The 23,856-nt window shown below is 44.5% G+C and overlaps 1 protein-coding gene across 3 annotated transcripts in view; it reads right to left on the bottom strand.

Moving 5' to 3' along the window:
* The window catches only part of EBF1 (EBF transcription factor 1), a 368,807-nt gene that overhangs the window by 17,435 nt on the left and 327,516 nt on the right, over positions 1–23,856 (bottom strand). For all 3 annotated transcript variants that reach the window (XM_049775713.1, XM_049775712.1, XM_049775711.1), the window contains exon 11: positions 11,623–11,711. In XM_049775713.1, the coding sequence (XP_049631670.1) occupies positions 11,623–11,711 (89 nt within the window). The remainder of the gene's footprint in view (positions 1–11,622; positions 11,712–23,856) is intronic.

Below are 23,856 nucleotides of genomic sequence, written 5' to 3' on the forward strand. Positions count from 1 at the left end.
AGAGTGAGCTCTATAAGTGAATGCGTAATTTATCTGAGAAAGTGACAAAATCATCTATTTGCCATGCACAACACTTAAATTGGATTTTCTCGTTTGCTCTGGACATTTTAATGCAGTCTCAAAATCCCCATAGGTTAAGTCTTGTTTACTGTAAGTTATTTATACCACTTTAAGAAAAAGTGAATTCATGTCCTCATTCCTGTTGGATTGTGTTTACATTTTAATTTTGTGATTAATACAATGAATCCTGTTGGGTACAGACATTATCTGTAGACTTTCCAGTGACAGGTCACCATCAACATGAGGTTGGTCTCACCCCACACATCAGTTTGTCTGGACAAACCCTCTATGACCCCCAAAGACACACTGGTCTTTGTACCTTCACAGGAAGCAAGAACAGGGGCTATACCTCTTCTTGCCTTCCATTGCTAATCAATCCTGAGTCTCCTCCCAATTTCTGGGAGACTTTCCTCAGGGACTAACCTCAAATGCCAGCTCCTTTAGGGTTCTGAGTCTCAATTGCAGTGGCCCATCTCAGTGAAAAATTGTTGGGCTGTCAAAGTTCTGAGCCAACAGCTCCTCAACCTGAATTTTGGATTTTGGCAAGTCCAGGCTGACTTCATCCACCCATTTACTAACAGCACAACCTTAATCTCAAATTTTAGACTCAGATCTGAGCATTCCCTCCCACATACCCTGGGATGGTTAATCAGGAAGGCTGCTGGGCATTATGCAGCCCCCAGTGGCAAATGAGGTTTTGACAAGAAAACAGAAGCCACCCCAGAGACTGTGTGACCTCTTCAGAATCCAGGTGTCCTGGGGTAACTCCTGAAGAGGAAATCCTCACACTTCTCCCAGACATGCAATCATCTCCATCTGCTTGGCCTTTCCAGGGATTTAAGACACAGAGCCCAAAGATCGCGAATATAATGAGGTGCACTTGCCAAATCACTCCAGACTTAGAGGTGATAAGCATCGAACAGTGGAATCAGCCTGGAGTCCCTCCTGATCTAGAGCTTCCCCAAATGCCTCAGGTGTGAAATGGAGCTTTGGGTCACCTCATGGCCTTGGCTCTGACCCCCACTGGCTTGCTTCTCAGAGTCTGCATGGTGGTCCTAACCCACAACCAGTCCAGGGAAATTTGTGTCCTGCAGCGCTAGGTGTAGAATGCAATAAATACTAGTTGTGCTAAGAGGTATTTCTGTGGAGGGTAGTTTTCGATCCCAAGCTCCCTCGTGTTTATTCAGCCAAATGGAAAATTCCATAACGGTAGACTTTGCATTCTAAAAAATCATATAATGAGGGCAGTGAGGGGAGGACTAAAACAAACCAAAATAATTCCTCAAATTTTTCAGTTTTCTGGTACGATGAACTGCCCAAAATAGAGCATGCCTCACCGCAGCTGATTTAAAATCATTCAGCTCTCTGAGGAGAGAATCCCTTACATGTAGCACAATGTAACTAGACACGTTTCTTTGGAGAAGGCATTGTCATTACAATGCTACTTAGGGTAAACTAAAATGCCAAGAAGGAGGCACTGAAGGAGGTGTAGGTAGGTAGCAAATGGTTATTTGAAGGTTGTGCAAAATGCCGATTATATTTTCCAACCCTGCAGCCTAAAGTCTTCAGAGCACCTAGAACTCTCAAGCTGATGGAGCCTTCCAGTTCACCCTCATAGCTCATACTTTAAAAAAAAAAAAAAGGAATATTAAGTCTCAAACCAAATCATAGCAAACCACAACTAAACTGCCGAAATTTCTAGGACAAAGGAATGAAATGTTGTGAAGGGGTCTCCATCCATTAGAAGGAGAGGCGACAATGAGGAGCACTTCTGCAGGATTTTATGTCAGGTTCTCTGGGTCCACTCCAGTAGATCTTTGTCTGTCATCACGCAGCTGCCGAGGCTGCAGTTTTGCCTTTGTTAGGAACACAGGCAAGGCCTGGAATCACAGGGCGTTGAAGCAGGTTGTATGTGGAAACACCGCGCAGCCAACGCTGCTAAGACATCCTAACTTACATGATTGACTTTTACACTGGGAAGAAAAAAAAGCTGTTTTCAGGCAGCTGTTATTGCCTGGATGGGTGGGGGGAAAAAATCAATGAAAGTGAAATGAACAAGAGATTTTGTCTGAGTTGCAGTTAATACCACTGAAGAGCTATGGATATTAAAAGGTCAACAAATAAATTAGCCAGAGTGTTATGAAATGAATGATTTGGCTTATAATTTTATTGAGTGAAAATTGTTCGCTGCCTATTAGACCAGGTAATTTTTATCTGGTGCCTCAATTACTGTTCCGTAAGCAATAATATAGTTCTAAGAGCTGTTGGTTCGATCGTGTGACCTCTGAGAAGCGGCCTAGGACAGCTGCCTTTACTATGATGGATAACTAAGCTGGGGCTCCACGAGGTGCCAGCACACCCCCCTCCCCATTTCCTGCAAGGGGATCTCATAAAAGAAACATTACAGCTTGATTCATTTTACCAAAATGTTCGGCTTTTCAAGTGTCAGCAGTTAAGTATAAATTGTGCGCCCAGGTATTCCTGAGGAGAGTTATGACCCTGGGTGCCTCCCTCTTCGCATCTCCAGGCATTCTCCTCTAAATGGTGTCATGGTAATTGGTGAATGGGAGACCTGGGGTGGTCCTGCCACAAACGCTGGGAGAAATGGGGCCAGCCCCCTCATGCCTGTGCCCTGCTTGCAGGCACAGAGCTGGGCTGGGTCACCTCTGCCTGAGGCTTCTGATTTTCCCACACTGCATTGTTCCTGGCTTCAGACCCAGCTCTGGGTTAGGTCCTGCTGCGTGGCCTTGGAAATCGACTTTCTGATCAGGATGAAAGTCTCCGCATGAAGAGGAGGCTGTGGGCAGAGGTGCCTTTTTCAGGGGTCGGTTGTAAAGTCAGTACATGAAACAAAAAAACGGCCTGCAGTCAAATTTACCCTTGAAAATCTTTCAAGCGGTCAGAGCCTGAGTGCTTAGGAACACAAAAGCCCAAACTTATCTCCCTGTATTCCTCTTTGTCTTCTGGCTCCCTTTCCTTAGGGTGCAGCAGAATGAAAACCTAGTGTGGGAGAGAAAGGAGCACAGAGAAGACAAAGATGTGTTGTCCGGTGAACAGGTACTTCCAGGCACAGCTGTATTGGCTGGAGTCTGTAAGCATGGGTGGATTTTGATCAAGTATCCAGAGTCCAGCCACAGTAAACGATGGGCACTAGTTGGGACCAGTCCAAAGTAGTGTTTGCTTTTGCTTCTGAAATTGTGTGTGTGTGTGTGTGTGTGCATGTGCGCGTGTGTCTGTGTGTGTGTGTCTGTCTGTGTGTGTGTGTGTGTGTCTGTGTTGGCTCCCTTCATCCTTGGTTTATCTCCCAGCTTTCAGCTGAACTTCTTAGGCTGGATCCCAGGCTTTAATAGTCCTCAAGTCCTAAGTCTTATGTCATTAAAAATCTGCTCTTAGAATTGCCCCCAGATATGCAAGCAATTACTCTTTGATAAAGGGGCAAGAAATGAAAAATTGAGCAAGAAAAGCCTCTTCAACAAGTGGTATTGGCAGAACTGGTCAGCCACTTGCAAAAAAGCAAACTCAGATCTCCATCTAACACTATGCGCAAAGGTCAAATCCAAATAAATTAAAGACCTTGATATCAGATCTGAAACCATAAGGCATAGAGAGCAACACATAGGAAAACACTCAATGATATTGAGACTAAAGGCATATTCAAGGAGGAGACAACACTCTCCAAACAAGTGGAAGCAGAGATAAACAGATGGACTATATTAAGCTGAGAAGCTTCTCCACCTTAATAAAAATAGTGCCTAAGAGACAAAAGCCATCCACAGAAAGGGAAAATCTATTCACTCAATACCCATCAGATAAAGGGCTAATATCAAAAATATACAAGGTATTGACAGAACTTAACAAGAAAAAAAAATCTAACCCCATCAAAAATGGGAGAGGAAATGAACAGACACTTTCTCAAAGAAGAAATACAAATGGCCAAAAATCACATGAAAAAATGCTCCACATCACTAATCATCCAGGACATGGAAATAAAAACAACATGAGGTACCATCTCATGTCACAGAAACTAGCATATATCACAAAGAACAAGAATAGTCAGTGCTGGCAGAAATGTGGAGAGAAAGGAACTCTCATTCACTGTTTCATGGGAAAGCTGTCTGGTCCACTCTTTATGAAAAACAATACTGCGATTCCTCAAAAAACTGGAAATTGAGCTCCCATATGATCCAGCTATACCACTCCTAGGGACACAAAAATACAATTCAAAAATCTCTTCCTCAGACTTACATTCATTGCAACGCTATTTACAATAGCCAGACTCTAAAAACAACCAAGATACACTTCAACAGATGAATGGCTAGAGAAACTGTGGTACAAATGCACAATGGAATATTATGCAGCTGTCAGGAGAGATGAAGTCATGAAATTTTCCTATACATAAATGGACATGGAATCTATTATGCTGAGTGAAATAAGTCAGAGGAAGAGACACACAGAATAGTCTCACTCAAATATGAGTTTTAAGAAAAATAAAAGACATTATTGTAATAATGCACAGTGATAATAGAGATGAGGGCTGGAAGGACTGGCTCGTGATATGAAGCTCATCACAAAGAGTAGTGAGTGAAGTTAGAGAAATAACTACACTGACAACTATGATGACAATGTCAATAAAAGTAGAAAAGTAGAATGCCTGTCTCAAACACAGGTGGCAGGGGGGCAGGAGGGAGATTGGGGACATTGGTGATGGGAATGCTGCACTGATGAAGGGAACCCAGGGGATAGAACCACGGTCCATCCTAGGTCAGCTTTGTGCAAGGCAAATGCCCTACCACTGAACCACTGCTCCAGCCCCAGGGGGTGTTCTTTTTATGACTAAAATCTAAATACAATCATGCTATTTTTTTTTTGGTTTTTGGGTCACACCCAGCAGAGCTCGGGGGTTACTCCTGGCTCTATGCTCAGAAATCGCCCCTGGCAGGCACAGGGGACCATATGGGATGCCAGGATTTGAACCACCGTCCTTCTGCATGGAAGGCAAACGCCTTACCTCCATTCTATCTCTCCGGCCCCAAATCAATCATGTTATTTTTAATAAATAAAAAGAAAAAAATTAAAGCCTGCTCTTAGACCTGCTTTCAGACCTGCCCTCCAAACATAACTATAGTCCTATCTCAGCCTTACCTCCAGCCCCTCCAACAGCTCTATACCCCAAACCCAGTTTTTAGATCCACCCAGATGCCTCCCTCTGATCTGCTCAGCCCCATCTCTAACCTTGCCTTCAGTCCTGCCTGAAGACCTTTGGGGCTCGTGCTGGGACTATTGCTCATGAACCTGGCTGAAGGTTGCCTGTCCCTGCCTATGGATCTGGAAGGGAAGGTTGGACTCCATGGGGAGACAGGCTAAGTTCACCCTTAGTTCTCTCCTGGTGATGAGTCGGAAGGCAGAGGCATAATTATGCTCAATATGCTCCTCCTGTATGGCTTGTGTGGGATAGAAAGTCAAGGCTCACAGAGGACCCAGAAATCTGGGCAGTTACAGTCAGTGCTCATCTCTAGCATAGAGAGCACAGTTCTTCATGTTTCTTTGGCTCAGCCATGTGCATCCACCCCAAATACCATTGCTCCTGCCTCCTGCAATTTTCCCCCAAGCTCCAGGAATGACTCTAAGGATAAGGATTTCCACCCCAGCCCACCCCCATACATACTGTCCTTGTTCAGAATTCTAGGAAGCCGAGCTCAGGGACTCTGCGATGGAGCTGGCTCCAATCCATACATACTCCGCCACTTACTGGCAGGGTCAATACTGGACTGTTCCCTTCTTTGGGAGGCTGGGTGAGAAGCCTGTGACCAGTTCAACAGACAGCTACTGCTTAGCAAATGAGGATATTGATAATGTTTCTAATATTTCCAGCAAACACCAGTGACGGGTGTTTACCCGAAGTCCAGCGTACAGCGGAAACTTGATGTACGTAGTCTGAGATGCGACCTTGTTGACCAAACCCTAAGAAGGAACTGAAGGGACCAGCCAAGGGGTACATCATCTCTAGCTTTCCATTTCTTCTGGTCTAAAAAGAATGTGTTAACAGGAAAGAGAAGGAAACAGCTTATGGCAAAAGAAGTCTGCCAAAGGGAAAGTGAGTAGGGAAGTAAGAACTCCATTTTCTGTGGGGACCCCCTTCTTAGAGAACTCTGTACACACACACACACACACACACACACACACACACACACACACAGCCAACCATGTTCAATAATCTCTGGCAACCTACAGGGCGACCCAAGCACCACCAGGAGGAATCCATGAGCACAGAGTCAGGAGTCAGCCCTGAGTACAGGTGGACAGGCACACGACTTAGGGAATAGACTCTGAATTAGGGGCTCCTTTCTCAGCAGAAGCCACGAATCAGCCCCTTCCAGATAATGAAAGATTTCTGATTTGAATTTTCAGTGATACAAGTTTTTGAATCCCCGATTGACTTTGCATAAAAATGCCAACAATAAAGGCCTAATTAGAATACATTGTAGACAGCCAGCTCTAGTTCTCATTGGCCCCGGCTCCATATTTATGAAAAATCACTAAACACGAATGCTCTTCAGAGATGGTGGCTTGGGGGGAATCTCCTCCTCTCTCCATGGAGCAAAAACAGTGCCTGAGAGGAGAGTCAGAATTTCAGGGCTGCACGGAGTTGAGCCGAATACTATTTGGCACAGTGCGGAGCACAACCGAGCCCACTAAATGGCTGATTTACTAAATTATTATTAGATGAGCCCTTGCTGCTCCAAATGAAAGTGCAGTCACTGTCTTCCTTCATGGTGTGTTCAAATTGTTCTGTGTTTAAATATTCAGCATGAGGCTAATGTGAACTGATGAACTGAGACTATAAACATTCACTTTCAATACAGATCGAGTCACAGAAATGCAACCTATCACGGGCCCCGCAGAGGTGAAAATGATTTATGCTAGAGGTTGCGGCTGCCTACTTCCATTACTTTAAGGTACTCTTAATTAGCAAAGGGGGCTGGACAGGACTGGATTCCCGCCTACCAGAAGAGCAGGCTCATAAGTGCTGAGATTCAGTTTGCTTGCCAAAGGAAAGAGATGCTGGGTTTGGAAAGATAGTACAATGGGGAAGGCACACTGCCTACCGGGTTCAATTCCCAGCATCCTATAGTGTTCTAGGAGCCCTGCAGAGTGTGACCGCTGAGTTAGAGCCAGAAATAAGTACCGAGGACTGCCAGGTGTGGGTCCAAAGCAACAAAAGAAAAGGGGAGAGCTGCCACAAGGACCCACATGGCCTACTCATCCCAGAAACAACTATAGTTTTAGGTATCTGCTTTCCATAAGGTCCCCTCTGGCCCTTGGCCTTCTACCCTCCACCAAAGTGTCTATCCTGGCTCCATTCACCCCCAGAATCACACCAGCACCTCCTTCCTGACACCTGCTGGAATGAAGAGCACCCCTGGGCTCTCGGGGCACTTAGGAGCCCTCCCCACCTCCCCCTTGGAGGGCAGTTAGAGGCAAGCACTTAAAATACTGTGATCACTTACAGTAGATTAGAATTTTTTATTGGTGCTGTGTTGCCATAACAACATGAAGACAGCAGATGACTTAAGCTAAGCTTGCAAAGCACAAGGCTGCTCATCTGGCAGTTAAAATGAATACAGTTCATTTCACAAGTTTCCCATATGGACTCTTAGTGTATGGTAATGAGGAGGCCATATGGTGAGGGAAATGCACAGAGAACAATTGGGTTCCAGGCTGAGGGGGAAGCAGGGAGAGAAGCCCTGGGTGGGAGAAATTGGTGTGTGTATATGCTCTTGGGTTTCGAGGTCTGATGGCAGTCCGTTTGGGGTTCCGGCTGGGGATGGTGACCCTGGCATTTCTTAAATCTGTGCCTTAATATGTCAGCAGTGTGGGATGACAGCCATCTTACAAATTTTGCAATATCATTCATCACAAACTGTCAGCAGTGTTTGCAAATCTGACTTGCAAGATCTTTTAAATGTGTTGTTCTTAAAAGGCAACTGTACTAAGTTTTTAGACAAAGTGCAGGAAAATTTAAGCACTTGTGACAAGCAGAAACATTAGCAGTAATCATTCTAAAAACACTCGCATCTTTTGCCCGCATGTTTAGCTGTAAATAATGCTAGAATGTATAAAAGCTTTAAAGTAAAAAATGTAATAAATACTTTTTTATTATGTTTCATAAAGGATGAAAAATGCAGTAAGCCCCATATGCGGCTGTCTATACGTGTGAACAAATGTATAGAGACAAATGGTGCCTGCGCTCCTTCCTCACTACTAACCAGACTAGAAGCCAGTTCTAGGGGAAGGCGGCAAAGTCAATTCTGTACCATACATGCTTCATAAAAGATGAATATAAATGCATTAGTTAGACACGGTGAGCTAAATTAGAAGGTCAGGCAGGGCTGGGAGGGCTGAAAAATCACACAACCAATGAGTGTAATTACTCTTTTTTAAGTCTATTAAGTGGTGTTGTTCTATCGAGGCTCAGGGGTATGGGACATGAAGAACAAGATAAAGTAATGTGTATTTATTACTCCCACTGGATCAATTTACCAGATATTTTCAGCTCCATAAAGCAAAATACACAAATGCTGCCTTTGTTACTTTTCTCAAACCATGTGGTTTTCTCTAAACGTGGGCTTGGTCCTTAGAGGGGGACCAGGCCTGGTGCAGGGCGGTCCAAGGCCCACCCTGTTGAGGGGAGCTGAGAACAGGCTGGCAGGGGCACAGGGCAGGTCAGAGTAGTTTTCCCAGGAGATGGGGCCTTCAGGATCAAGGTTCAAATGTGAGTTAGTCCTGGCCAATGGTTAGGTTTATCAGAGGCTGGGCAGTACCTACTGACCTCTGACCAGTGGAAGGATACTTCCACCTTTGCCCACATGATCTCAGACTGGAGTTTGTATGCACAGAGCGGAGCCAAGGGTGTGTGTGCCTCATCATTAGTGATGCTCAGCATTCGTGGGTACACGAAAGATGGGACCAACTGTGAAGAGACAGCTGCTTGCATTCAGTTCCCATGTGTGTCTCTCCTGAGGGTGCAGAGTGGGCCTGAAGAAGGGCTGCAGGAACACATGGGGTCTTTGAGTGCCTGTGTAGCTCAGTCATACTTGTGGGCTTGTCCAGCCTATGGGAGGACGACTCTGTCTCTGGTCAGCCAAGTATTGCTCAGGGCTACTGGCTGGCCTTATGCATTTCATGTCTCTAGGCTTCTGAGGTTTTCCAGCCCTGCACCTTTCCATTAGATGAAAGGTCACCCTTTGCCCCCAAGTCAGCACAAACTCATGCTCCTCCTGCCAGGCTCTGGAAAAAAAGGCAGGTTATCCCAACTGAACAGAATATTAGCGAATCACAACTAAAATTGCCCTTTTCCTCTGAGCACATATGAAAAAAGAAACCAAAAAGCATCTGGGGTTGGCAGAATTACAGCAGCTACAACTTCTGTATACAGCAACTTGCATTAGTGCTTTGCTTTCAGGGGCAAAGCCATCCAGAGAGACCAGCCTTCTCAGGGATGTGCGGGACATGGCCTGTTCCTGGCTTCTTGTGAGTGGGGAGCTCATAAAAATGAGTGTGCACAAGCACTTTGAGAGAGAACCAGCCATCATACAAAGGCATATTATTGTGGAGAGCTGTCTGCTTGGCCCTGGGAGCAGTTTCACTGGGGAGAATATGTGGGTGGCTTATGAATCTAGCTTTGTCTATTCACAAACACATGGGTTCAATAAAGTGGGGTTTGTTTTGTGAGGTGTGTGGTCTACAACTCACTCAAACACCATCTCTCCTGTTGGACAAACACAGGCCAAAATTTGGAGAAAGGCAGAGCCCCAAGCATCCATCTCCCTACAATGGATGGACAGAGGATTAGTGGGAGCATTAAATGAGCCACATCAGTTGGATTCTAGGGTGCTTGCTGCACAAGGGCTTGGCAGTGGAATATGTGGGGGTTTCCTTGGTAGCAACTGTTACCCCAAACAATTGCCCCATATCCAGGAAGCAGCTTCTGGGGGGTTCACCATCGACTGCCAGGGACCCAGTTACACATGCCAGTGCAGACAAGTGCTCTGGTCTCATGACCAACATGTCTGACCATTTCATGCAACTTCACAGATGTTTTACAAAGTGACTGTACATGCCTTGAGACTCTTTTACTACCATTGCCTCTTCTTTAGGAACAAAAAAAGTACTTCGATCTTTAAATGAAGCTGTTCTTGAACAACCAGAGAACCCAGTATGGACCTGAGTCTGCCAGTCTCCCCACCTTAAATTCTGGTACCATCACTGTCCTTCACTGCATGGCTGAAAATCCCCAAACTTCAGAGATCTGAAGGAATCTGCTGTGACTCAGCAATCACCACCACTCTATTCTACTGGCAAATCTTTGCTGTGTGACCTTGACAGCAGAGAGTGCCATGTCAGGATGATAGGGAGAAGGAGATGATGGAGACCCAAATGAGCTAAGGAAAAGCAAAATGGGACCCAGGGCTTAGCCAGGAGCTGCCAGATTTTGAGTTCCTTCCCCACTGAAATTCCCCTCCTCTCCACCATCTGGAGAAAGAGCAGATGCCAGCATAGACATACTGACAAGGGTCAGGCCAGACCCCTCACTTCCCTGTTCCCCCTGACTCCCTACTTCCTGTTCCCTCTCCCCACATCACCCTCAGAAAATACTCCCAGGAAGTGCTTGCTGGGGGTGAAGAATACACAGTAGAGTTATGTGTGACTGTCCCCACCGCAGACTAGGGGTCATGAGAACTTACTCCTAGACTAGGCTTATAGTGGCAAATTACCCTGGTAAAGCCTAGGCCAAACACAATGAGGGTGGCTGTTCAGGAAGGACTCCATGTCAGACCTCTGTGTTCTCAGAAGCCACACGTGAGGAGACTTGCTGAGAGGGAGGAGGGGAAAGTGAGGGGCTGGGAGGGGGACACCTGTGAGTGACATGCCAACCCCCTACCAGCCACTGTGCCTGGCAGCTCTGCCTTCTCTGCACTGGGCATCTTCTCCAAGTCGTCATGGATGTGGGCTGCCTGTGACAGATGGAACCTCTCATTCTCCTACAGTAGAGATGCAGGGTGCAAGCTCCCACAAGTTCTGCAGAGTTCTTGGTCCTCAAGCAACTCAAGTTACCCAGTCCTGATCTACACAGATCTGCCATGGAAAACAATCCTGCTATGTGGGACAGCATCATGTACAGGAGCATGGCTGCAACCTGCCTTTCTCTAACCCATGAGTGGCTCCTGTCTCACTGGTGCCATATGCCACCAGGCTGATACCAGGCAAGGTTCTGTCTTACCGGATCCACTGCCAGCTCTTCTGCTGGGTTTCTGTAGAGTTCTGGCCTTATGGGTAGAAAGTGGCCATCATAGGCCAGTGGTTTCCATGTGGCCTTGAGCACAGATTGTAAATGTTGACGAAAGAAGGGAGCCCACAACTTGGGATGCACAGCAAGCGCTTCTGTAGGCACCACTGTTAACTGTTTAAAACCCAGCACACCTTTGGGTTCACTTGAATCCATGGGAGAACTTCCTGCTTCCCATCATTCCCAGAAGCCACGATGCAAAGAAGCATCTTTACCTTTGGCAAACGTTCAGGGTCGCCAGGGTGTCTCGGGATGACCTTCTGTAACCTCTGGAAACCATAGTCAATGGTGGGTTCATTCAGAGCTGTAAGGAAGAAGCCGCACAGTCAGAGCCATTTCCAAAGCCAGGACACAAACACATGGACCCTGGATGCAAGTGAACATGACCCCAACATTGTCTTTGAATGGATTCATAGAAGGGATCCTATGCAGAACTGTCATTGGTTCTTAGTACTTCTGCTCCCTTCACAAGGCCGCTATGATACCCCCAATCTTCAAGAATTCAAGACACTGTTTTTTTCTTTTGCTCTGCTGGCCCATCCCACGACCATTTAGTTTGAGGATTTTCTTGAGTGAGGAGCTGAATGGAAATACTGCAGGGTTTATGAGTGAGTCTACATAGTAAACACCAGTAAGGACAAGACATTCCTGCTAGGTGATCAGCATGAAGCTCCCAGGCACTGCCAATACCTGACCTGAGACACACACCCCTCCCATCTCAACATCAGCCTAACTTCAGGAGAAATATCAGCCTCTGTGAGGTCAGTAAACAGGAAAGCTTAGTGGTATTTGGAGATCCCACATTGCCACCCTCTCTCACAGTACCCTGAAACAAAGTATAGCTAAAGCGGACTCAGGCTCTCCAGGTTGGAAGCCTTTGCAAGAGGCCAGATTCCTTCAGCTTGGGCCCACCCTCTTGGTCCCCCAAATCCTCTCAATGGGGGTTGGGGTGCTGCCTCCCTTCTTAGTATGACCATGCCATCTCCCCCATACTGAATAAAAGACTGCAGTTCTGACATTGAGCTATACATTAGAAAACAAGTTACCACTTGCTTCACTTAAAAATGCATTAACCTAAATTTTCAAAGTAAGATTTGCACTAGCACTAACTTTAAAAAAACTGTATTGAATTCAAATGGGTCCCAAGGCTAATGGAAGCAATTTGTACACCAGCCCAAACTGACTGGCCCACTTTTCAAAATACAGGTATGATAATCTTGTGGTTTTAAAAGGACATTTAAATTGAAAGACTGTGAATTTAGTACATAATTATACCAATAGAACCCTTTAACTTGTCAACTTGTAAATCTAAAAGGCTATCAATCATTTCTAAAGAGGAAATAAACCTTAAAATTCCTTGATTGACAGTGCTTACTTTTTATGTAAGAAAAAAAGAGAGAGAAAAAAGGCTGTATAAAGTGGCCAGAAATCCATTTACAAAAGTACATTGTTTTACATAGGTGAGTAAAAAGCCAATAATTACACCTCCAAAAGAAACATAAATCAGAGTAAGTACTTTTTCCTCACTTGTGTATCTTAAGTTGGAGTGAACTTCAGGTAACTTTTTATTAAAAAGATTCTTTCCCCAAATGCAATGCTTATTGAGGTTGCTAATAGAGTAGCATTTTCATTTAAGATAATGTAATCATTTTTGCAAATAAGAGATGTAGTCATCTCCCACACCTTCCAAACAGTAAACTTTCAACTTGTCTCTTGTGGAAATTAACGGAAATTACACCCAGGTGTACTAAATCTCTTTCTCCCTACTAGTATATGAGTTAAGGCACAATATTTATCATTCCTCCCATTTTATGAATTACTTTCTAAACCCTGGAGAAGAATTTTTTTTCAAATTAGACTTGTAGAGAGAAAGCCACAGAACTCTTTATATGGGGAAGCGGTTAGTCATAAAATCCAGGGGTATTTAATCATAAAATGCATGAGAGGAACTTGAAAAAGACCTGAGAAATAGATCACAACCACTCCCCAATCATAACCCTAATTGCCATCAAAGATGTTTAACCATAAAAATAGCTTTTATGACAATTAAATGATACATTTGACTATCTGAGGACATATTTCAGCATCCTGAAAATTCTACTTCTTGGTGTCAATGTTTCAGTCTATGGCGCCAATAAAATTTGAATCGTTAATTCACCCAACAGTTGTTTGCACGAGGTATTAATTCCTACTCTATCAAGACCCCAGGATGTTTAACTGAGTGACTGACTGGTGTATGGGGCGAGGAAAGGGGGTTTCTCTGGCCACAGGGATAAGGTGCAGCAGAATGCTCGACACGAAATATCCACAAGGAAAAGAAGCTATTCAAATAAGTTAGAGAATTAATAGTTAAAGAGCTCAGAAGTCATTCTGCTGCTACAATGAGTAATTGAATTAAACATATTAAACCCATTATTCAACCAGAAATAAGCATCTAGTCAATGGAAGTATATACTTACTACATGAGAGCAAATGTTTCACAGAGTAAAAACAAAGGCTTTTATTGCTCAAGACTTCATGACTGGCTCTGTACACTTATATTTCAATATTAAAATCCCTGACCTCCATTTCAGTGGGGGATTATTTCTGTGGAACCCCGCAATACAGACAAAACAGACACAAACAAATAAATATGCACAGGAACAAGTTCACTACTCAACATTCAAAGTTGCCTGATGGTTTCTCTGCACTGAGTAGGGAGAGAAAAAGCAAGCTAAGACTTTGTGGGTGACACAATCTGATACAGGATATGACTTTCAAAGGGAAAAAGAGACTGAAAAGTGGTTGGGGCTCAGGAGGAGGGTCCTTCCTATGGGTCACACACCCAATCTCTACAGCTAGGAAGGGAAAACAATCATCATTTACTCTTTTTCCAACAAATCTATAGTATAAGAAAGGTGTGTGTGTATGTGTGTGTGTGTGAGAGAGAGAGAGAGAGAGAGAGAGAGAGAGAGAGAGGGTGAGAGAGAGAGAAAGAGAATACCTAATAGTTGTTATTTCTAAGAAGTGTTTTTCCTTCTGCAATGTATCCTGAATCCACAATGAACATATATTACATTTATAATCAGAGAAAAGGGGGTTCTGAGCAGGAAGTGGCTGCTGAGATGGAATTTGACCTGCTTGTATAAAGTAATGACATAAGAAACTGAGCCTGACAAGCCGCCTGCACACCCTTTAATAACCTCACACAGGTTATTACAGACCATAAGAAAAATAAGTAGTATACTTGGGGCCAGTTGTATAAATATGTGACTATTCATAAACTCTGAAAATCAACAGCGAGGGGCATGGGGAGGAATCGGAAAGAATGGTATATTTATTTCATCGGTGGGAGAGTGGGCCTCGGGGACATACATCTACTCTGCAAGAATGTAATATAGAAAGTTAATCCTTCTGAAAAGCGGCCTCATTGGACTCAAGCATTGGGCTTAAGAGGTAACCACAGAAACGGGGGCCTAATCAATTTTCCTCCAAAAACTTGGTATAATTCCTAGAATTTAGCAGAGAAATTAATTGGGCGTAGTGAACCACAAATAAAGTCATGGGCATCTTAGGCTGAAAGGAAAGATGAAGCTATAAAACTGTGAAAGGCAAAGAAGAATGCAAGCCAAGAACATGGACCCTCTTAAACTTGGGATCACCCCAAGACATGGACAGGTCAAAAGAACAAAATGGGACCAATATGAACATATAAAAACATCCAAGGGGTTCAAAGTGATAATAGAGTGGGTAGGGAACCTGTTTTGCATGTGGCTGACCTGAGTTTGATCCCCAGCATCCCCTACGGTCCCCAAGCACCACTAGGAGTGATTACTGAATGCAGAGCCAAGAGTAACCTCTGAACACTGCTGGGTGTGCCTGAAAAACAGACAAACAAAAATCCAAGGTAATGAACAACCCGTTTCTGGTGCTCATCATGTGCTTTGGTTTATTCCATATTAAGCCCTTGTGGAGAATGTTGAAAGCAATGACAGCCATGCTTAAGGCCTGCAGAGCTCAGCTCACTCTCCTAGCATTTGCTTCTTTCCTACTCAGGAATCCTGGCTCTGGTCTCTCTGCAGGTGAGAGCTGTGTGTGTGTGTGTGTGTGTGTGTGTGTGTGTGTGTGTGTGTGTGTGTGTGTGATTGAATGAGTGAGTGAGTGAGTGAGTGAGTGAGTGAGTGAGTGAGTGAGTGAATGAGAGACAGACTATTTGTTTTCCTATTTCTGATAAAGCTTCACTAGAACCACAGCATAATACACATCCTTAAGAAGCCTACCTCTGTCCCTTGACACAGATGCTTGCTGGGCAGGGTTCAGCATGCTTTCTGGGGTGCTGCCCAAATTAGATGGGGATCAGGGGAAATGGGGGAGGCCTGTAGGACCACTGCAGTCAAGGTCTTAGAGTTGCTTAAGCAGTTGAACCTCATTGGCCTTGTGCCTTGTGCCTTCCCCATCCCAAAGAATTAACCAGAACTGTTCTCTGATTTCACAAATGCCCTGAGCAGAAAGACTAAAGGTTACTCATTGTCCAGTGTTCAAACACAAAACTCAGGAGGAAAACCTTCAGAATATAAACAGATTTACTGAGTGAGCTGAATCACAGGGCTGACTCCATGCTAGGCCCATACGCATGTGTGCTTCCCTGGGCCACCTGCCTATCCCTGCTGCTGAAATGAACCTCACACTTTCCCAGATGAGAAAAACTTCCTAAGGAGATCTGTTTGCATATTGAAATCAGACAGTAAAAAAAAAAAAAAAAGATGGTATTTTCAACCACAAAAATGAAGTTTTTCCTCTTTTAAGGGTTTGCTTTAGTTCTCCCTCCTTAGCGTCTCACAGAAGGACCTGTGAGTTCTGCCTCCCAAAATCAGAGGAAGTGCACTGGGAGCTGGAGTAGGGGGTCTCTATGCACGAGGCACCTGTTTCTTTAGCTCTGCACTCATCGCAGTGCGGAAACATATTTCTGGGGTTTTAATTTCCCCTTTTAATGGCTATGTGACATGATGTCATTTTAACTGGGAATAAAAAGAAATGCAGATATTAGAATGTTAGTATGTATACTCTATTGCTATTTTATATTCAAACAAATATCTAGACTCTCTGCCAAGTCATAAATAAAGCCTCAAAGCAGAGGCAGGGATGAGCCAGCACCTCGTATCCCAAGTTTTGAGCTGATGCTTGCTTTCCCTACCTTAACTCCAGGCCACAGTTGATGCCTGCCCCCCAGCCCCCCAGCCAGGCGTGTGGCATATTCTTTTGGGTTTGTTTTTATCAGTTTGTTTGGGGATTTGTGTGTGTTTGGGGGAGTTGTCAGAGCTTGGGATACTCAGGATACTCCTGGTTCTGCACTCAGGGATCACTCTTGGCAGAGCTCAGGGATGACAGGGATTGGATCCACATCGGCCATATGCAAAGGAAGTGACCTACTGCGGATGGACTGTGGTGTTCTTCTGTCTGTGAGGTTGAGACTTCCTGTTCCAAGAAAGCACTATTGACCCCAGCCCATCATTCTGGTCACTCAGGAGACAAGCAGAGGCCAGCAATGAGTCAACACATTCCTTTCAGGAGCCTATCTGAGAGATTTGCTTTACAACTCGTAAGTCAAAAATGAGGCCAGTAGAGGAACAGCGCCAGCAATGTGGCTGATGAAGAAGACACACATGCCTTTCCCAGCCAAGAGGTGCAGTGCCAGAGGGAGAGCTGTGGATGGGGCTTGCACTCTCTGAGAAATCTTACTAGAAACTCAAAGCCAGGTCCTGGAGTGCAGGACAGGGGCCTGTATCAAGAAATATGCTGAGGGGCTGGAGAGATAGCATGGAGGTAAGGTGTTTGCCTTGCATGCAGAAGATCCATGGTTCAAATCCCGGCATCCCACATGGTCCTCTGAGCCTGCCAGGAGCGATTTCTGAGCAGAGCCAGGAGTAACCCCTGAATACTGCTGGTGTGACCCAAAAACAAACAAACAAAATAAACAAACAAACAAAAAAGAAATATGCTGAAAGCACAATGGTGCTGTCCTAGGAGCATGCGAGCTCATGACTGAATCAGTAAGAGACTCTGAGATGCCTCTGAAAGTTGTGGCTGAACCCCAGGGGTATAAGGAGAAAGCCAAGGTAGGCAGGGCTTACCCCAACAGGAGCCAAGAGAAAGATTTCCAAACTGGCTTCGAATGCACAAAGCTTTCTCAATTCAGTCTACAATGTATGGGTCAGCCTGTGTCTTGTGTTTTGGTTTATATTGTATTTGGGGACCATACCTGACTGTGCTCAGGTTGACTCCTGACTCTGCTCAGGTGACCCTATGGGAAGCTGGGGATCAAACCTGGGTCAGCTGTGTGCAAGGCAAATGTCTGGTTAACCACTGTACTATCTTCTCCAGCATTGGAGCCTCAAATGTTAACAGTTCTCTCCAAGCTGATGCATGGCTATAGGGGTTAATGGGGACCAGGAGCCTGGGCCAGGTAAAACCTGAAGGAGTAAATTCATGATGAGGAAATGGAGGACTCCTGAAACATCCTAGCATGTCACTGGAGTGTGAAGCCTGGGCCTATGTTTGAAAAGAATTGCTTGTCCAAAAGCAAAAGCCATAAGGAGAGGGAAGAAAGAATTAAGGACTTGTGTCCGTCCAAGTGGAAATGGCCATTACAGCTTTCCTACATCTAATAGTAATATAGACTTATTATACAAAAAAAGGGTAAAAAGACAAAAACCAAAAACAAAACAAAACACAGAAGAAAGTTCCCTGAAGGCCCCACTCCAATATATTTGCTATTAAGTATATATACATTCAGATTTTTTCACAACTGTTTCCCATAAACACAGACTATATACATGGTGATATCTACCTCATTCTTTTTAATGACCATAATATACTGTATTATATGGATAACTATAGTTCTTCTAACAACTCTCCTATTAGTGTGGATATATGAGGTTCACCCAGCTCCCCTCAAATTTCCATTGATTTAAGAAGTATTGTAATGAACCACCCATGATAGAAATTCCTAGATAGATGAAGAAGACACACATGTCTTTCCCAGCCAAGAGGTGCAGTGCCAGAGGGAGAGCTGTGGATGGGGCCTGCACTGTCTGAAAAATCTTACTAGAAGTGGTTATTTTAAGCGGTTGACATACTTATTTCATGCCTTTTGTTTTTGTTTTTGTTTTTGAGCCACACTCGGTGATACTCAAGGATTACTCCTCCTTATGCACTCAGAAATCGCTCCTGGCTTGGGGGACCATATGGGATGCTGGGGGATCAAACCGCAGTTCATCCTAGGCTAGCACTGTGCTGGCATATTTCATGCCTTTTATATATTTATTTCCTCAGCAGTCTTCCTAAAGTTTATACCACTTTACACTTTGATGAATCAAAGGCATCTCCAAGAAAGAGCAGATTAAAAACCAATTTTATTATAACACCGTGAGTTACCAAATTGTTCATGATAGTCATTTCAAGCATTAAATAGTCATTTCAAGCTTTGGCGCTCAAACACCAATCCCACCACCAATGTGACCTTTTTTCTACCAGTATCTCTAATTTCCCATCTATAGCCTCCCCCTTGCAGGCACAAACAAATGTACTTCATATTTTTTGTTATAATACAAATATCTTAAAATTAAAAACTTGGTGCCCCAAGTCAGGAGTGATTTCTGAGTGCATAGCCAGGAGTAACCCCAGATCATCATCAGATGTGGCCCAAAAACCAAAACTAAATTAAAAAAAAAAAAACCTTAGATCAGGGTCATCAAACTATGGTCTTTTGGCCACATGTGGCTTGCCAAGGACATTTATCTGGCCCACTGGGTGATTTACCACTGTTGCCTATCCTGTTTAGCAGCCAACTCATCCAGGGCCTCAGTGCACATGTGTGGGGTGTGCTCCGCACTCTTCGGCTCCCTCCTTCTCTCTGTCTCTCTACTCCCCCTCTCAGTCTCAGGCAGGGTCCTGAAACTATAGCTCTGTACCCACTATTGTTTTCCTATAGTCCAGCCCTACTGTCTGAGGGACAGTGAACTGGCCACCTGTTTAAAAAGTTTGAGGATCCCTGACTTAGAACAATAAGGGTCAACTTGAAATGATTGTTCTATCACTCCACCGTGTCACTAAAGAATTTAGTCACTAAGAATTTACTGGGCTGTGGTTGGTGCCAGTTGAGCCTTCTACATTACTATTTAGGCTCACTGAGCTTGGTAGATTTCTATGGAACTTTCTAATTAGATTTCCTGTGATCCTATATACTGGACAGAATCTATAGATAGGAAACTTCTGGCTCCTGAAAGTAGTGGTCCCCAAATCCTTGCTTTCAGGGATTTATGGATAGAGGTTCAAAGTCCTATAATGTGGGCTTGTAACTTTCCACATGCCCTAACGCCCAGACACTTATATTTAGGGGTTTTGCATAAATGATCTCGGGTTCCCTTGTGACCTTGACACAAAGTTAGGGATCGCTGCTCCCGAGAGGGAAGGGAAGGCAGGAACTGAGGCACAGAGAAGATTGGCTAATCTCCTGTTGAAAACACTTTATTCACTTTTTCAGGATGACTGTTTGAATGTAACTGGATATCAATGTGTTGAATCCCAGATCTGGAAGCCCCACTTGGCCCCCTGCCCTTCCTTTTCTTCAAAGTCACCCACAAATAAACAGCAAACCTGACCTCTGGGGGAAGCAGAAAACTTCTCTTTCTAACCCCTCCAAAGCTCTGAATTGGGCTCACAAGAGTTGAATTGGTTGAGTAATAAGAGAGAACCACAAATTCTGTAAAGACCCATTAACAACTCATTTCAGAACAATTAGTGAGATGGGGGAAAAGGAAAAAGGGGAGCTTCTTCCAGAAACACACTAGTCTGATTTAGCCCAGGGACACAGGCTTTGTGACTGGAGAGGCAGTAGTGATGAGGGACCCTGGACTGTATCCTTATCTTACCCCAGCTGATGGGGAACCCTGCCCTGTCACCATCTCTGATGAGCTTGAACCAGGTAGAACCTCTCTGCCTTCATTTATAATCTCAACCAGATATAAGTTGAAAGGTAAAATTAAATTCCTTAGAAAACAGAAACTCAAAATTCTGCAAGATATATATGTATGTATATATACATATATATATATATATATATATACAGATATATCTATATATAGAGAGAGATAGTATTCAATCTTTTTCACGTTGATTCTTTTTTTTTAATTTGGGTCATTCATGATCACGGTTCAAAGTTGGATTTATTCATTTGAACAGGGAGAGAAGAATGGCTTTCGCTTGGTAATGGAAGGTGGCATTTAAGGATTGGACGCCAACACACTCAGTCTTCTTGGACTTTTAGGGGAGAAATCCATAATTTTCTCCCCACCGACATAGCTTCTGCTCTAATAGGAGTCATATTCCTTCTATAATTGTTCTTTAGATTTCTTCACATAGTGTCCTGACCACAAGCTTTATTAAGGATCTCCGAGTACCCCCATCTGTCTGATCAACGTATTTCCCCCTGTCCCCACCCCAGCGATGGCTTGACACGGTAGTTTTATCATCCAGAAAGTGTTCAGAATGAGCTTAGAACAGCAATTGCCGGGAATAGGCAGGCGATAAACCGCATTGATTTAACACATCTTGTTTTCAATCATGCTTGGATTTTCTGAGCACGCATTTTTCCTGTACTGCGGCTTGTAGCTTTTATCTGACGAGCTGATCCCTTTTCACTGGGAAATGAAAAGGTCGCACAATAAGACACGGTTTACTGGAACTTGAACACGCACCAAGGAAAGTATTTTAGATAAATACTGTCAGACATAGTGGAGCTGAATTTCAACAACACAATTGCCGAACAACAATACTTATTACTCCCCTAGAACAAGCCACCAGCAACTTAGGGCGCGCAGCAGGGAACAACGCTGAGACTTAGGCTCAGTGGCCAAGAAACCCTTTGCCTGAGCCACATGCGATCACCCAGCGCTGAGTTCTGGGCTTAGCTCCTACGTGTCGTTGCTAATGGCACAGTTGGAGGAGACCACTCAAAGCTCCAGTTGCTGTCACTGAGTTTCTGCCTCTAACCTGAGCTGGGCTCTGGAAGAGGGAGATAATGAAACCACAGCAGAGCTGTGCACACAGTCGAAAGTATGGGAAAAAGAGGGGGGGGGGGGGGACAGCCAAAGGGACTAGTCTGCTGCCAAGGAACAGAGAAATCAGAGAGTGAGTTGTCCAAGGAATGATCCTAAGTGTGGCCTGAGTGAACTCAGGCCTGACCCAGAGGTGCCCTGAGCATTAACCCTCTCCTGTCCTGTTGAAGGGTACTGTAATGCTTCTGCTGAGTCCTTAGAACCTCTCCTTCAGGGCCAGGTGACCCTTCATTCTCCCTGTCCTCCTGTCTGCTCCAGGGCTTTCAGAAGGTTCTTTGGAAAAAGGGCCTGGCAACCTTCACAGACAGCCATGATGGCCAAAGCCATGCCCAATTTTCTGTACTATAGTTATATATTCCCTAGTTATTATCACTATATTCTATAGTTTTAGCTTAACAAGTCAGTCTCCATTGAAAAAAACATTCACAAAGAAGTGACAGTGGAAAGGAGAGTATAATTCAGGTCTGTCTGTCTTCTTCAAAGGTCCACAGCACCTCTGAAGCCAAGATACGTTCCTGATGGCACCACACAGCTTCTTGGGGAGCCTGGAGCTAGGCTGGACAGTGGTGTCCTCATTCTCATGCCCTGGTAGGCATGCCCAGACCAGTGCTGCCTACACAGCTCTGTAAAGTTCCCACAGTGCTTTGTGTCTAATGCCCAGCAGTGCGGGGCCAGTGGTCCAGGCTCTGCGCAGGCATTCTAGTGCCTGCTTTTTTTTTCTAATAGTTAGACTACCTACCCCTAGTACTCGAGGTGGTCCATACAATTGGGGTGCTTCTCCTGTGTCTCACTTACTTTCCAGGCATCCCCTTGGAGATGCTGCTGTTATTTCCACTGGGCAGAGATGGAAATAGGCTCAGGTGACTGACAGGTGATTCAGATTTGGGTACTCATACTCCCTGCTTTTATCCTTCTGCTTGCAAAGCAAACCTCAGCACAGGCAATTGGTGTGGGGGCTCAGCATGGCTCTCTACAAATTTTCTACAAGCTTCCCCAAGCTTCTGTCTCCCCATCAGCTGACATCAACTCATAAATAGTACCACATTTTCCTTTTAGGTAAGGTGATCTAGATTTAACTCTAGTCTAATCACAGGCCAGAGGCATTTCCATCCTTGAAGTCTTCCTTACCTGTGAAAAGACTTGATGGGCTAATCTTTGCCAATACTCAAAGGTAGCCTCTCAGCATTCCTCTGGGGGCATTCACCCCAGGCATACAGATATGAAATGGCTCAGGGATATCTGCTATCTTGTGTGGAAGCCACTTAAATTTTTCCAGCAAAAGCAATGGTAACAAAAGTATATAGGGACCCCTAATGATGATGGCATTTCCCCCCAGACTTGGGACCATTCTCTTTAATGGTTTCATAGCAGCATTGGATCCAGTTTCCTGTATCCTCAGCTGGAGGGGATACAATCTACAAATCCCTTTTAGGCACTACCATGTACCCTAAGCAGTGCCTGAAAGAGAAAGAGAGAAAATAGAGAGAGAAGCTCCTATAATAAAAGCCCTTCCACAAACCCTTCTATAAGGCACGAACCACAGCATAGCTGATGCACAAGTAAAAAATAAGACACTGCAGAGAAGAAAGGATTCTCTGTAGAGGTCATGTCTGAGCTTTCTGTCTCCCTGCCCCAGCCAAATAACTCAGTAAAGCACTTCAGGACAAGGAAAAAAAAAAAAAAAAAAGGAACAAAGCCAAGGGATAGACATGGTTGAGGTGGCTAAGGTGAAGAGCTGCCTGGGGAAGAAAACCTGAAGCAACAGTGCTGCCTCCCCTATCTTGTGGTCAATAAGGGCATTGAAGTTCACCACATCACAGGGGCAGTCGACTCCATGTCTCCAGGACAAAACTAGAGGAGTAGGACAAAAGGTAGATTTTAAAGTTGGGACTATTGCAGTTATCCAAGCAAATGGAAAATGAGACTAATGATGGAGGGGGTATGTGACAGAAAAGGAAGTAGATTTTAGAGCTGCTCCAGGACAGCCTTGACATGATTTCACACTTGAAATCAATAGACATGACCAGATGATTTGTGAGTCATTAGAAAGGAGGATGGTGTCTAATTTGTGTGGGTGGATAAAGAGGTTGTTTAACACAAATAGACAATAGAGAATGAGTTAATTTCAGGCAGTCTCAGATATGCTGACTTTCAGAGGCCAAAAAGGCAATCTGGGAAAGAAATGTCAAGTAGACAGACACACTGAATGAAGACCTGGCATCAAAGAACAAGGCCCAAAATGGCCAAGCTTGGTGTTAGAGTGATCAGGGAGGCAGATATAGAAGTTGAAATCACTAGTGTGGGAGAACAGCCTTGCTGAGAACAATTTAGAGTCAGGGTCACAGAGGAGCAAGA

Source organism: Suncus etruscus, chromosome 6, assembly GCF_024139225.1.
Source record: "Suncus etruscus isolate mSunEtr1 chromosome 6, mSunEtr1.pri.cur, whole genome shotgun sequence".
NCBI lineage: Eukaryota > Metazoa > Chordata > Mammalia > Eulipotyphla > Soricidae > Suncus > Suncus etruscus.